The sequence below is a fragment of the Myxine glutinosa genome, chromosome 2 (assembly GCF_964187855.1).
Source record: "Myxine glutinosa chromosome 2, kmMyxGlut1.1, whole genome shotgun sequence".
In the NCBI taxonomy this organism is placed as follows: domain Eukaryota; kingdom Metazoa; phylum Chordata; class Myxini; order Myxiniformes; family Myxinidae; genus Myxine; species Myxine glutinosa.
Window position 1 is genome coordinate 133,053,721 of NC_136262.1, and position 15,693 is coordinate 133,069,413.

General features: G+C 48.0%; 1 protein-coding gene across 7 annotated transcripts in view; it reads left to right on the plus strand.

The window, feature by feature from the left end:
- LOC137421238 (adenylate cyclase type 2) overlaps nucleotides 1-15,693 on the plus strand; it is a 298,504-nt gene that overhangs the window by 232,415 nt on the left and 50,396 nt on the right. For all 7 annotated transcript variants that reach the window (XM_068107099.2, XM_078771680.1, XM_078771679.1 and 4 more), the window contains one exon: nucleotides 11,551-11,635. In XM_068107099.2, the coding sequence (XP_067963200.2) occupies nucleotides 11,551-11,635 (85 nt within the window). The remainder of the gene's footprint in view (nucleotides 1-11,550; nucleotides 11,636-15,693) is intronic.

The window sequence follows — 15,693 nt, forward strand, 5'->3', positions numbered from 1 at the left end:
TAACAGCTCATGAATTTTTTTTTTGCGCCCCTGAAAAACCACGATATTGTGGAACAAGGCCACGAATAGAAAAAAAAACTGCAAATTCGCGGGACGCTTTTCCGCGAATAGAGAAACAGGTCACATATTATCATCCGCAAATATGCGGAACCGCGAATATATATATGTCTTCTTCTATATTTTAAAAAAACTACATTTTATATTTATATATATATATATCTTCTGTATTATAAAAGGAGCCGTGTGTGTCTATTTGTTGTGCTATAACTTGAGAACAGATCAATGGATTTCAATAAATCCAAATACGATGGATTCGGGTAATTCCCGGGAATGTTTATGATACAAAGTATATATATACATTTTAATGGGTGCATGGACACGCGTGTCAAAACTGCAACCCCCCACCCCCCCTGCCGCGCCCCCCCCCCCCCATGGATTAGCCATCGCAGCAAATATTGGTATTTCCGTCAGCGGAGCGGCGGGTCTTAAATTTTAGTATGTATATGTATATATATATATATATATATATATATATATATATATATATATATATATATATATGTATGTATTTTGTATATATATATATATATGTATATATATGTATATGTATATATATATATATATATGTATATATATATATATATATATATATATATATATATATATATATATATATATATATATATATATATATATATATATATATATATATATATATATATATATATACTCAGAGGCAAAAGTTATTGTGACATGGAATTTTTTCATTGGTAATCTTGTGAATGAATTTTTGGATTTGAACCAGAGAAAGAGTTTGTTAAAATGGTCGAAGAAACGCAACCAAGCAATTGTTGTTCGAATTGCACGAAATCTGCAAGAAGCATGACATATTCGAGAAAAATGGCCAGCAATGTTCACTTCAAAAGGCCAGACAACCAGACGCTTATCATTTCCACTCAATGCAGTCTTAAGAAGTGCAGAAGTCAGAAAAACACCTCTATTCATCATTCTGGAACAAGTTCGACATGCCACGCCTCGGGGAAAATGACTGATGGAGAGCTATAGGTATGCTTCAGTCTGGTACCTCGCAGCGTGACGTTGCTCGTCGATTCAACGTCCATAGAAACACCATTTGGCACTTATGGCGACGTTTTCAGCAAAACAATCAAGTTATAGACCGTCCCCGTAGTGGCCGCCCACCAGTAACGACCCCATGTCAAGACCGATGCATTCGAACCACGCACCTCCGACACAGGTTCCAGCCAGCAACCCTTACAGCCCGTACCATACCTGGCAACAGAGGTGTATCTGCGAGAACAGTTCGACGACGTCCACGCGTCTACGGCATCCGTGCAAGGCGCCCAGCCCGACGGCCAATTCTAACGCCAGAACATCGACGTTGACGTCTCCAGTGGAGCAGACCACACGTTGCTCGAGTTGTACAGCTGTATCTTAATCAGAACAATGTTAATGTGTTACCCTGGCCCGCAAGATCCCCTGATTTGTCACCCATTGAACATGTCTGGGATGAAATGGAGCGACGTTTACGACGTCATCCGTATCCTCCAACAACGCTGCAGGAACTCCGCCAAATCCTTCCTCGGATATGGAATGATCTTCCCCAGGACTTTCATCGACGTTTAGTGGCCTCAATGAGGTGGAGGTGCCAGGCCTGCATCAATGCACAAGGTGGACACACTCGCTACTGACCGTGTGAACTTGCTTGTGAACCCCCTCTTGTGTTGTGGCTCATTTGCATATGCCAGGTGTGCTGTTCTTATGGACTGTTGATCGTTACCATACCTTGAAACATTTGTCTTTCCATGTAATAACATTTCATTCGCGGCAGTAAAAGTTTAACACTGATTCTGTTTGTTGTTTGTGTGTCACAATAACTTTTGCCTTTGAGTATATATATATATATATATATATATATATATATATATATATATATATATATATATATATACATACACACACACAAACGGGTTTCGTTAGTATATATTGTTGCGGTTTTCGTCCACCCTTCCTGCCCTTACCAAGGGGGGATTAAGCCCCTTGTTCTTCTTGGGTCGGCGCAACCGAGACTTGAATCACCCCTCCCGGGCAAACGCAAGGTAGGGTTTCGGGACAATTCTCGCACGTCCCTAAATACCTGCGCCGCCGCAGAAGCGGGGAATCAAGCCTCGCACGAGCCACGCGTAAATTGAGTACACCGAGCGGATTGCGTACCACGTGGTCCGTGCAGTTACCTTGGTATTGGAACCCGATTCGAGCGGTTCTATTCGTACCACGCTTAGTCAATGATGGAAGGGACGAGACAGTCGAATAAAGGAAGAACACGATTTAATTATTATTGACAAGTATGTACAATGATCGGTAGAAGCACAGAGACACAGAGCAGTCTTAAGCAGTCTTGTGTAAAGCCCAGACACGGGCCCAATCACACTCACAAAGGGGAAATGCAGGTAGGATGGTGTTCACACGCTGCCTTGGTCGTCCAGGAACGGCCCCGCCCGGCGTGGCTTACCCCGGTCACAGCACGTCCCGCGATGAAGGCAAGCAGGCGGTGGAAGGGATCCTTGTACTGCGTCTCTCGAACAAAGGGGAGATGAGGCAGGCGGTTTTCCACAGCGCGTTTCGTTGCCGGCACGCTCTCACTCGCGTGAACCAATGGAGGCTATGCCTCAAGCTCAACCGAGCGCTTCATTCGGAAGAGCGCTTATAGCTTAGTTCATGCGCGTCTTCTCTCAGAACTCGTAACTTGCTCACACTCGACTCTCACAGAACTGCAAGCTCACTTCTCCACAGAAGGACTCTCTGGGGGCTTCGTGCAACGGGTTTTTATGGCCAAACCCCCAAGCCCTCTCAAATGTTCCAACCACACCCTGTGACGCAGTGCCGCAGTCATTACCTTTGAGCCCTGATTGGCGGCTCGCGCTTACCGTCAGCTTCTCCTCCGCCCTCATTCCTTCTTGCCTCGATTTGCCAGGCCTGCCTCGTGTTAATTTGCGCCAAAAAGCCAAAGGCAGCATAAGTAGGCGTAAGGAGGCGTAAGGCGGCATAAGGCAATAGAGGCGGCATAAGGCAATGAAGGACCTACTCTCATTATTCTACTCAACGCAAAACTAACACAGGAAAAGGACTATGCTCACACATACTAAGAAATAACTGAACTATCGCGAGGCTACGTGTTGTAGTGTGACTAACCTATGAGGGGGAAATTTAACCTTTATTGGACAAACTCAAAACTGCAACAATATATATATTGTATATGTATATATTCATCACCCCTTAATCACTGATTGCCCAGAATGGTATCAATGCCCATGCTATCCAATTATACTCTTGCTTTATATATATATATATATATATATATCCATCCCTCTGTCTGAAGAGACTGGGGCCCCCTGTCTATATATATATATATATATATATATATATCTCATGCTGTGTGTCTGACTGTACCACCCAGAAACGCTCCTCGGGGGCGGGGGGGGGGTGGGGGGGTGGGGGGGGGTGGAGGAAAGATTATTAAGTAAAAGTTTTCAAATTAATTGAAACCTACAGGAAAATTATAATTTTTTCAATCAGCCAGGTATTGCACACGGGCAGTGTATAGGGAACAAATTGCTGCCTTGATCACTACCAAAAAAAATTTGCAGTGAAGAAATATAGAAATATATTTACGCTCTATCAACTTTCTCTTTTTGTCTTTTTTGGTATTTTTACCATGGATTTCTGCTCATATTATACAGCAAAGGTATATGTTATTCAATATGACCAGTCTACTTTGTGACCTGAGATGGTGGTAAACAGCTGTCTTGAACATCTGGAAGGAAGAATAAGATTGAAGAGAACGTGGAAGTTGGTTCTATGGGTGGGAAAAAGAGGAACAAATGAGTAGAGGAAGTTCAGTCACTCAAACTCCTGAGCCTCAATATCAGCCATGATCTTTCTTGGGCAAACCACATTTCACAGTTCACCTCCAGCCGCCGACTCAATCTAGTATTTGCTCAGTAAATCGAACGTAGCCAACCCTCCATGCTTTGTCTTCATTATAATAATAATAATAATAATGCATTTATTTTATATAGCGCTTTTCAGGAAGCCCAAAGACGCTTTGACAGAGTGCAAAACATAATGCATAGCAAAACATAAAAACAATTGCAAAAAAAGAAGAATCAATAGGGAAATATTCAAAGCACAAAGGAGGGAGAAGGAGAGGAGATAGTCAGGGGTTAGATGCTGTGGGTTAAATGTTGAATGCAGTGTTGAACAGGTGGGTCTTGAGTGATGTTTTGAATGTGGTGAGTGAGGAGGAGTCTCTGATGGTGTGAGGTAGCGAGTTCCAGAGGGTGGGAGCAGCGATGGAGAAGGCCCTGTCCCCCCAGGATCTAAATTTGGTCCGGATGGGGGGGGGGGGGGGGGGGTCAGGAGGTTGGTACCAGCAGAGCGGAGGTTGCGGGTGGGAGTGTGTCTGGAGAGGAGGTCAGCCAGGTAGGATGGGGCCAGGTTATGGAGGGCTTTGTAGGTCAAGAGGAGGATTTTGTACTGGATTCTCTGGGAGATGGGGAGCCAGTGAAGCTTGTAAAGGACGGAGGTGATGTGGTCACGGGTCCGGGAATGGGTGAGTAGACGGGCAGCGGAGTTCTGAATGTATTGGAGTTTATTGGTGATTGTTGAGGGTGAACCATAAAGGAGGCTATTGCAGTAGTCCAGACGGGAAGTGATGAAGGCGTGGATGAGGGTTTCTGCAGCCACGGAGGAGAGGGATGGACGGAGACGGGCGATGTTTTTCAGGTGAAAGAAGGCTGTCTTTGTGATCTGTTTAGTGTATTTGTCGAAGGAGAGGGTTTGGTCAAAGATGATGCCAAGATTCCGGATGTGAGGGGAGGTGGATACTGGGAAACCGTCGATGTTGAGGGCAAAGTTATGGGTGGACTTGGTGAGCGTTTTTGGGCCAATGATGATTATTTCAGATTTATCACAGTTAAGTTTGAGGAAGTTGATTTGAAGCCAGGATTTTATTTCAGTGATGCAGTTTGTCAGGATAGAGTGGGTGGCGGTGGAGATGGACTTGGTGGAGATGAAAAGCTGGATGTCATCGGCGAAGCAGTGGAATTGGAGACCATGACGGCGGATTAAGTGACCGAGGGGGGACAGGTAAAGGATGAAGAGGAGGGGGCCAAGAACTGAACCTTGGGGGACACCTTGGGGGAGGGGAGCAGTAGGGGATTTGCAGTTATTGATGGAGATGAACTGACGTCTGTCAGAGAGGTATGATTTAATACAAGAGAGGGCAGTGCCGGTAATGTTAAAGGTGGTTTCAAGTCGGGTGAGGAGGATGGTGTGATCGATGGTGTCAAAGGCGGCGCTGAGGTCGAGGAGGATGAGAATGTTGAGGTTGCCAGCGTCAGAGGAGAGGAGAAGGTCGTTGGTGATTTTGAGGAGAGCAGTTTCAGTACTGTGGTTGGAGCGGAATCCGGATTGGAATGTTTCATACAGGTTATTGGCAGAGAGGTGATGTTTGAGTTGAGTGGCTACAGCGCGTTCCAAAACCTTTGACAGAAAGGGTAGGTTGGAGATGGGTCTGAAGTTATTTAGGGTGTCAGGGTTTAGTCCAGGTTTTTTCAGAATGGGGGTAACAGCAGCAATTTTGAGGGATGGTGGGACGATGCCTGTAGACAGGGAGGAGTTTATTGTTGCAATGATAAGTGGAGAGAGAGCAGGAAGGGAGGCCTTGACAAAGCTGGAGGGGATGGGGTCAAGAGTGCAGGTGGCAGTTTTTATTCCGATGAGGAGTTCAGAGAGGTCAGTAGGGGAGACTGGGGAGAATTGAGACAGGGGATGGCAGGATAAGGGGGGGCAGGTGGTTTGAGGGGGAGCGGGTGCGGCGGTGGTCAAGCTGTTGTAGATGTTTTCAATTTTGCATTGGAAGAATGAAAGGAAGGAGATGCAGTTGTCTATTGTGAAATTATACGCCATCATGCCCACTGCCTTTCTTGACTCTGCATCTTTCACACCTGAGAAAGTAGAAAAATTTCAGTCCAGTCACTATTCTTAATCTCTGATTGTCCAGAATAGTATCAATGCCATGCTATCCAATTATACTCTTGTGTACGAGTTACAGGCAACAAAAGGCTGAAATTTATTGAATCGCTCAAAGCACCTTTATTCCCAAAAACCCTTTTTCCCAAACCGGAACTCGTCTCCCTCAACCCCCCGTCACTTCTGCCCGATCCTCTTAAAGGGGCGTGGCTCCAATAACCAAGCGCACGCTACACCCATACCGTCGATAAACTCATTGGTAACGTGACAGTGAATTATGAACAACCCAGCCTCTATGGGGTATCCCCCACATGCACCCCCCCCTCCCCCCCCCCCAGAATTCACTCGCACTGGCCATGTCAGCCGTTAGGGGGCCTTAACCACCCAGCCGAAACAACTCCTGATGAACTGAGCAGGGACTGTTAGGGGTGTGGCAGGTCCCACGCCTGCCGGGGGGCAAACCGGGGGCTTACCCGATGGGGGACGGCCCCGCTGTTGGGGTTGGACCACCCGGGGGGGCTGGTCTCGATCCAAGTGAGCCGGCTTGAGGGTTCATCCAAAAAGCCGAAAGGTGGTCCGGTTTGCCGCCGATGTCGACCACGAAGGACTTGTCCCCGGCCTCCAGAACGCGGAAAGGCCCGTCATAAGGCGGCCGCAGCGGCCCCCGGTGTGCGTCATGGCGAACAAAGACATACTCCGCTGTACGTAGATTGCGGCGGGACGTGGGCCTGAGGCAAACTGTGTTGAGATGTGGGCACCGGCGCAAACACCCTGGCGTTCTCCCGAAGAACAGACCGCTGACGGGCAGCGGACCAGGGGCTTGTGGCATCAGGAATAAACTCCCCGGGCACCCGCAGTGGCTGGCCATAGACGAGCTCGGCGGATGAGGACTGGAGGTCTTCCTTAGGGGCTGTCCTGAGGCCCAACATGACCCATGGGAGTCTGTCGGCCCAACTGTCATCCCGGAGGCTGGCCCTGAGAGAAGCTTTCATAGAGCGATGAAACCTCTCACACAATACATTAGCCTGGGGATGATATGCAGTGCTGCGATGGAGCTTTACCCCAAGCCCCTGGGCAACAGCTCCCCAGAGCCCTGAAGTGAACTGGGGCCCCCTGTCTGAAGAGATATCCGAGGGGGCGCCAAAACGGGCAACCCAAGTGCCGATGAATGCCCGGGCCACATCGGCAGACATCGTAGATGTAAGCGGGACGGCCTCTGGCCACCTGGTGGTCCTATCGACCATCGTGAGGAGGTGGGTGAATCCCCGCGAGGGGGGAAGGGGCCCCACCAGGTCCACGTTAACACGGTCAAACCGTCTCTCGGGCACTGGGAATGGTGCCAACGGAGCCTGGGTATGGCGATGCACCTTCGAGCGTTGGCACTCAACGCAGGTGCTGGCCAGTCGCGAACATCCTTCGTGAGCCCGTGCCAAACGAACTTAGCCGCCACCAACTTTTGCGACGCCTTCCTGCCAGGGTGAGAAAGACCGTGGACGGCATCGAAAACCAGCCGTCTCCAGCTGGTGGGCACGATGGGACGAGGCTGCCCCAAGGAGCGTTGTTGACAGGCAGACCACGGCTGCGAGACCTTGGCCATGGCAAAAACCAGAGGTTTGTGGTCCACAAACGCCATGAACAGGCGGGCTTCCAACAGGTAACGGAAGTGTCGGACAGCTAGGTAGAGGCCTAGGAGCTCGCGATCGAACGTACTGTACTTTCGTTTGTTGGGGCGGAGCTGCCGGCTAAAAAAGGCAAGTGGCTGCTTGACACCGTTGACCCACTGCTCGTGCATGGCGCCAATGGCGTAGTCCGAAGCGTCCATGGTGAGAGCAAAATCGGTGCATCGGGCGACGGATGTGCCAGCATGGTTGTGCTGGCGAGGGCCAGTTTAGTATCCGTGAAAGCCTTGGCCATCTCCTCGGTCCAGTCAATGGCACGTTTGGTAGGCTTGCCCTAGAGGGCCTCATAAAGGGGCCGCATGAGCTGGGCCGCACGGGGTACGAAACGATGGTAAAAGTTCACCATGCCCCAAAACTCCTGCCGGGCCCTGACGGTGAGGGACACGGGAAACCCTTCACAGCCTCTACTTTAGATGGCAGTGGAACAGCCCCCTCCCTCGTGATGCGGTGGCCAAGGAAGTCAATTGAGGCCACCCCGAACAGGCACTTGGCCGGGTTAATGATAAGGTCGTGCTGACTGAGTCGCTCAAAGAGAGCTCGGAGGTGAAACGTGCTCCGTCCTGGAAGCGCTGGCAATGAGAATAACGTCCAGGTAGATGAACAGAAATGGCAAGTCCCGTAACACGCTGTCCATCAGGCGCTGGAAAGCCTGGGCCATGTTTTTGAGCCAGAAAGGCATGCGGAAGAATTCGAAAAACCTGAACGGTGTAATCACCGAGGTCTGAGGAACGTCCTGCGGCCGGATGGGGACCTGGTGGTAACCACAAACGAGGTCCACCTTAGGAAAAAAAAAACTTTACCGGCCAAGCGGGCAGAAAAATTCTGGATGTGCGGGATTGGGTAGCGGTCGGGGGTAGTGGCGTCATTATGGCGGCGGTAACCCCCGTGCGGCGCCAAACGCCACCCGACTTCGGCGCAATGTGGAGAGGCGAGGCCCACGGACTGTCGGACCGTCGTACGATGCCAAGATGCTCCAACGTGTCGAACTACGCCTTAGCAACAGCGAGTTTCCGGCAGGCGGGCTGGTGGTCGGAATGTGATGCTCCACCCCGTGCTTGATGGCAACGGCCGAAAAGGTGGGTTGCGTAAGGACCGGGAACTCGGTGAGGAGGGGTGATAACTCATCAGAGGTCGAGAGCGCGCAAGCAAGCCTTGTCGAGCCGGAACCGCTCAGCGAACATGAAAGTGAACTGAAGGTCTCTGCATTAATGAGCCACCGATTTTTAACATCCACCAATAGGCCGTTGGCGCAGAGGAAATCAGCGCCCAGCAAGGGGGTGGACACCCTCGCCGTGACAAAATCCCATGTGAACCGCTGCCTGCCAAAACACAGTGCCACGTTCCGTTTACCAAAAGTCTGAATGGCACTGCCGTTGGCGGCTTCCAGGGCGGGGCCGTGGCTCCCGGCCTCCCGGTCCAATGCCGACGCAGGCAGAACGCTCACCTGGGCACCTGTGTCGCAGAGGAAACGACATCCAGAGTCGGTGTCCGAAATGAACAACAAACTGCCCGAACGGCCGACGCTCATGGCAGTTAACGAGCGCCGGCCACCCCGTTTCCCGACTCGCTGAAGCTGCCGGGTGGCCGGCAAACCTTGGCCTTGGAACCAAGCCTTGCGTGGTAAAAGCACAAGCTTGGGGGCTTCCGCCGCTGGGCCGTAGAGGCGGCCGCAACGGTGCCCGCCAGCGGCGTTGGCTCGATGGGGGCGGGGTCCCATGCAGCCACACTGCATTGCTGTCTGGCGGAGAAAACCTTGTCTGCTTCCCCGACCAGGGCGAGTTGGCCAAGGCTGACCATACCTGTCCTGGCAGCTGCTGCAGGAACAGCTCCCTGAAGAGGAAACATGGCCGGTGGCTGCCCAGGAGAGACAACATGTGGTCCATCAGCTCTGACAGCTTGGAGTCGCCCAGACCGGGTAGAGAAAGGAGCTGACGGGCGCGCTCAGCCTCCGTGAGCTTGAAGGTATCAAGTAGCAGTGCCTTTAGCGTCTCGTACTTGCCGCCCTCCGGAGGATCCTGGAGAAGGCTCACCACTCTGGTCGCGGTGGAGCTGCTGAGCGCGGACACGACATAATAATATTTCGTGTCGTCAGCGGAAATGCTCCGAATGGCGAATTGGGCCTCAGCTTGTGCAAACCAAACGGTAGCCTGTCGTTCCCAAAACTCCGGCAGTTTGGTGGAAACTGCGCTTGTCGCCATATTTGTTAAAATCTCCGGAAACGTCCAAGAGCAAGATGGGATCACCAATGTAGGAGTTACAGGCAACAAAAGGCTGAAACTTCTTGAATAGCTCAAAGCTCCTTTATTCCCCAAAACCCTTTTTCCCAAACCGGAACTCGTCTCCCTCAACCCCCCCCCCCCCCCTCCCCGTCACTTCCGCCCGATCCTCTTAAAGTGGCGTGGCTCCAATAACCAAGCGCACGCAACACCCATACCGTCAATAAACCCATTGGTAACGTGACAGTGAATTATGAACAACCCAGCCTGGTGTTGGCTTAGCGGTTAGGGTGCCGGCTTGGGAGCCTAGGATCCTGGGTTCGAATCCCGGTCGATCGCTGAATTAACGCCAGGGGGTTGACTCAGCCTGTCATCCTTCAGAGGTCGGCAAATTGAGTACCAGCTTGCTGGGATGAATGATCCTAGTGTGTACCCCGGTTTAGAATAGGTACACCGTATCCCTGCGCATCGTAAGAGGCGACTCAGGGTTGGCGTCAGGAAGGGCATCCGGCCATAAAAACATTGCCTCATACAGGGAACCATGATTGTCATGGGGCCCGCAAGGCTAACCCCCGCTCTAGCGGGGAAAAATGGCCTTAAAACGATCATTCATTCATTCATATGCAGCCTCCATGGGGTATCCCCCACACTTGCCTCTTCTATATCTACGCTCGTCAGCCTTTCCCTCTCTCTTTGTTGACATCCTTGCGCTGCCACGATCCAAGTTAACTTCACTTTCCTTGAAAAGAATGGTGGGAAAACAGATCCTCTCAAATACAGGCTAGGAAGATTGCTTCCAATTACAAGCAAAGTCATGAATTCCATAATTCCTGCCAATGTCATGTTTCATCTCTGACCTTCAGTTTGGATTCTGACTGGGTCACTCAACTATGGACATGCTACTGCTTCTCTATAAACAATGCTTGGTGGCCCTACATCTCAAACAAGAGATGAAAACCATCTCCCCTGAAAAATTTGCCTACACTGCTTGCCAAGCTCGCTACCTGCAGCATTAAAGGTCACCTTCACCTGTGGCTTTGTGACTTCCTCAAGTCACGCAGTCACCTTGTTTCCATCGATGGAATCCTCTCCTCTCCCAGTGGAAGCTGGAGTGCCTCAAGACAGTGTCTTGGGCCCAGTCTTGTACTCATCTCCATAAAATACTTTTCAGATGCTTTGGAAAACCCTCACTTCTTCTTTGCAGATAACTACACATTGTATCCCATCACAATGTCCAGCAGATAGCAGCTGCGTCACTCTGCTGCTCCGGAATGAATTGGATCCTATAGGATGATAATAAGATCAGCCAATCATCACTTGCCATACTGTTTAATGTAGTCGTATTGACTTTCAGTAGATGTAATCCATTGTTTATTTGTCTGCTTGCTGATGCAGACATGCACTAGCCTTGATAAAGACAATAATTCCATTACATATCAGTGTTGTTTGCTGTACATTTAACTTCCTGAACGTAAACATTGTAATGTTGATAAACCTACTTTGGGGACACCCTTTCTGTTCCAACCGAAATGAAAAAAAATTGTGCATGATCACCATTGAGAGGATTTTGTGTTGTAATATTCAGGTGTTTCTTTTCCATCCAGGACGTTTCAGTTTGGAATTTCATTTGGGGTGGTGGCTGCGGTAATGATCCCTATCCTTATTGTCTGCACCGTTGGATGGTTGACGGTGAGTCAGAACAAATGTAATGAAGCCGTGGGGTGAAACTGATGGTGAAGTAGTGTTTGAACTTCAGTTGTACCCTGACTACGTCTACTAATTATGTACTATCGAAACTTCATAATTAAGCACTATTTGAACTTCAGTTGCATCCTGGTCACGTCTATTAATTACGTATTATTGGAACGTACCTTTTAAACCTTTCGACCTTTTAGACTGCTGAGACCCCTTAGACCTTTGAAGTTCCTTTAAGACCCTTCAGACACCATTAGTCAATCAACCTTTAGACCTCTTAGACCCGTCAATACCATTAGACCACTTGAAACCCTTTCGACACATAAGATCCTCTGGAACAGTGGTTCTTAACCTTTTTAAAGCGCCGAACCCTAACGAAACACACCGAACACTCGCGGAACCCCTCAAATTTGACCAAAAAAATAAAAAGAATTGCATCTTAATGCGTTTTCTGTTCTTCTTTTCGGGAGGCGATCTGGGAAATACGTGGTTTTGTTTTGGCAACGGCCACCCTCAAATCATTTTCGCATGCAAGCCTGCTCCTTTTCTTTGTTTTAATGTCCACCAGTTTGGAAAACGCATGCTCGCAATGATACGTTGTAACGAACGGCGTGAGGATCTCAAGGGCAATTTTAGCGATGTGAGGATACCCTTCCATTTGGCGGCACCAAAACGTTGAGAGCATTGTTGTGCCGAAGAGTTGTTGTTGAGTCTGGCTCTGCTGAAGTTCGATGAGGTCATCGAGGTATTGGTCGTTGACATCTGCCCTTGCAACGTCGAAAGTAAACGGCTGCCGCACCCATGCTGGGTATTGCTCTTGGTCGGGGAAGTAGCCGTCGAATGACTTTCCCAGCTTATCCAAGTGTGTGGCAATCGCTTGCTTCAGCTCCCCCGGTACAGCAGTGCCTCCAACTTCAGACTCATCTTCGATCCCGCTCACGCGCTTGTCCAGTAGCGAAAAGTTCACGAAGGTGTCGTTCTCGGTTCGCCACCTCCACAACGGTAACTTCGTTCGGAAAGCGCTCAGCTTTTCTTCAGATTCGATGACATTCACTCCACTGCCCTGCATCTGGCAATTGAGATGATTGAGTGCGTCGAAGATGTCAGCCAAGTATGCCAAGGCGAGGATGAACTCTGACTCTTGGAAGTGCGTTGCATGGCAATGCTGGTGTTCTCGCAAAAACAGGGCTAATTCTACACGCAAGGCAAAAACACGGCTCACTACCTTCCCTCGTGATAAACATCGAACGTTAGAGTAGTAGAGAAGGACTTCGAATTCAGAGCCGATTTCATTGCACAGCTCTTTGAAGATGCGATGATTCAGAGCACGGCTTCACACGTAATTCACAGTTTCAACGACGATTTTCAGAATATTGGCCAGTTTTGGAGGCAGGGTTTTTGATGCCAGCGCGTGTCTGTGCAGGACGCAGTGCGTGACGATGATGTGTGGTGCATCGGCCTTCACCAGCGCTCCAAAACCGGAGTTGCATCCCAGCATGGCTGGAGCTCCGTCCGAGCAAACTGCAGACACCATGTTCCACGAGAGGCCGTTGCTTCTGAAGAAGTTGTCCACAAGCTTCTTCACGTCAGCTGCCTTCGTCGTTGTTGTGAGAGGCTTGCAGAACAGAAAGTCTTCCTTGATCTCGTCTCCTTTGACATAACGCACAAATAAGATGAGCTGGCTCAAATTCGAAATGTCGGTGGTGTCGTCGAGTTGAAGGCTGAATTTCGTCGGGCTCACGACTAAATCTGCAACTACCTGGGCGAGGATGTCGTCGCTCATGTCGTCCATTCTGCATCTGATGGTGTCATTTGAGAGTGGAACGAGAGACAACTTGTTTTCAGCAGCTTTTCCCAGCATTATGTTGGCCATCTTCAACGCGCCGGTTTTATGAGTGACTCGCCAACGGTGTGCGGTTTGCCCTGCTTTGCGATCAGGTACGCAACTTCATACGACACGGTGAGGATCGGTTTGTCAATTGGAACGAAGCTGAGAGTCAGCAAGGTAGCACTTGCGTCGAATCGGACTCTCTTCAATTTGAATTCATCCAGTGTTGCGTCTTTGTACTGCCCCTCGCCGTGCAAGTTTTTGAAGTGTTCCCGTAGTTTTACTGGTGCTAGGCTGGAGTTGCTTAACTTGACATTGCAAAGCATGCATTGACGCTGACTCCCGTCCCGTTCCGTCAAACACGTGAACCTGTACCACACGTAATCCTCCGACCACTTCCTTTTTTTGCTCGACATACTGCAAAAAAAAAAAAAAAGTAACAAACTGATCTTAATTGAGTTCCGGCAAATAATTATATGACAAAAATTAAAAAAGGAACATGCTTATATATAATCAGTACCCCTCTAAAAACTATGAAATTTTAACGAAGAAAACATAACTTATAGTTACGATGACGGGATTTATTATCTACTCAACTCTGTCACCTCAAATCCCATTATAATATTATATAGTAAACTGCGAATTGTTAGTTTTGAATTGCGACCAAAGGAGTTATACCACCTCCACCTAATTTTCTGAGTAATTCAATCATATTTTATAATCACCATCCACTTTTGACTTTAATATAGCTCTGAACCCGCCCTGCATATCCACAAACATTTCCAACTTACTTTTCAATTAATCAGTAACTCCAAAGTAAGGCGCGACCAACGACGCACGGCACACAGCAAGCTAATCGAGGCTATTCACTGGAATTTCCGAACACCTGCAAAGTCCAAAATCCAGTAAGTAAGTAAGCAAGTAGACACCATCAACAGAATAATTAGCAAGTTGCTCATTGATCCAACTTACTACAGTCAGTGTGAAACAACTTATCTTAAACACAGACCAGAGAAACCATGAATGGGATGGGAATACAATTACAAATAACATTTCCATTCGTTCGTAACATATATAGCAAAATAATACTATTAATAATAAGTGTAATTACACATAGATTCAAAATTGATACAAAACTAAAAACAAAAAACAAACAAAGTGCAATGCGTTTCGGAGGACCTCTGCCGAACCCCTGAGACTGGCTCACTGAACCCCTGGGGTTCGGTCGAACCCAGGTTAAGAACCACGACTCTAGAACCTTATAGTCAGGTTCACTATGTCAATAAATTATATTTCGTTCAAAATCATGGTAGATTAGCAAACCTATACATTTTTGGAAAGGTTATAGCATAAGGAAACTAAAAATCAATGTTTACATTTGGAGAGATAGCTGTATGGCGGCCATTTTGGATTTTCAAAATGGCCACTGTAAAATACATATTTTGTTCTATTTCTGCCTCTAATTACCCTAAAAACTTTAAAAATATATACTAAACCTATATTTTCAGGGACAAGGAATCCAATGAAAGTATCAAATTAGTGCTATGGGGAATAGACAGACACGAATCAAAGGTTTTGAATTGCAAAATACTGTCTTTATATTCGCGATAAGTTGCATAATCAAATACATGTTATCATTTTGTACAGGCAGTTAATAACATCAAAATGTGTCACAATAATTCATATCACCAAACATACACAGGCAGTCAGCAAAATCATATATACACATGCAGTCAGTATAACTTCACATCTACACAGGCAGTCAATGACAAAATATACACAGGCAGTCAATGGCATCAAACATACACGATTACAGAATATGCCATTTAGAGTTCGTCATCACTGTCCTGTGTGTCGTATCCGACAATATAGTCCGCATCGTTTTCACAGGCCGTTCCACACAAGCAAAGGTCGGTGAAATTGATTGGCAAATCGAATTGGTCGAATGGTCGATCGAATCGAATCGAATCGATCGAATTGGTCGAATGGTCGATCGAAGCGATTGGTCGAATGGTCGAATTGGTCGAATGGAATTGGTCGATTGGTCGAATTGGTCGAATCGAATTGGTCGGAATTGGCAAATGTAAACATTGATTTTCAGATTTTCCATGTAATAACGTTTTCAAAAATGTATAGGTTTGCTAATCTACCATGATTTTGAACGAAGAAACATAGTGAACCTGACTATTAAGACCCTTTAAATCCCTTTAAGACCTCAAATTCC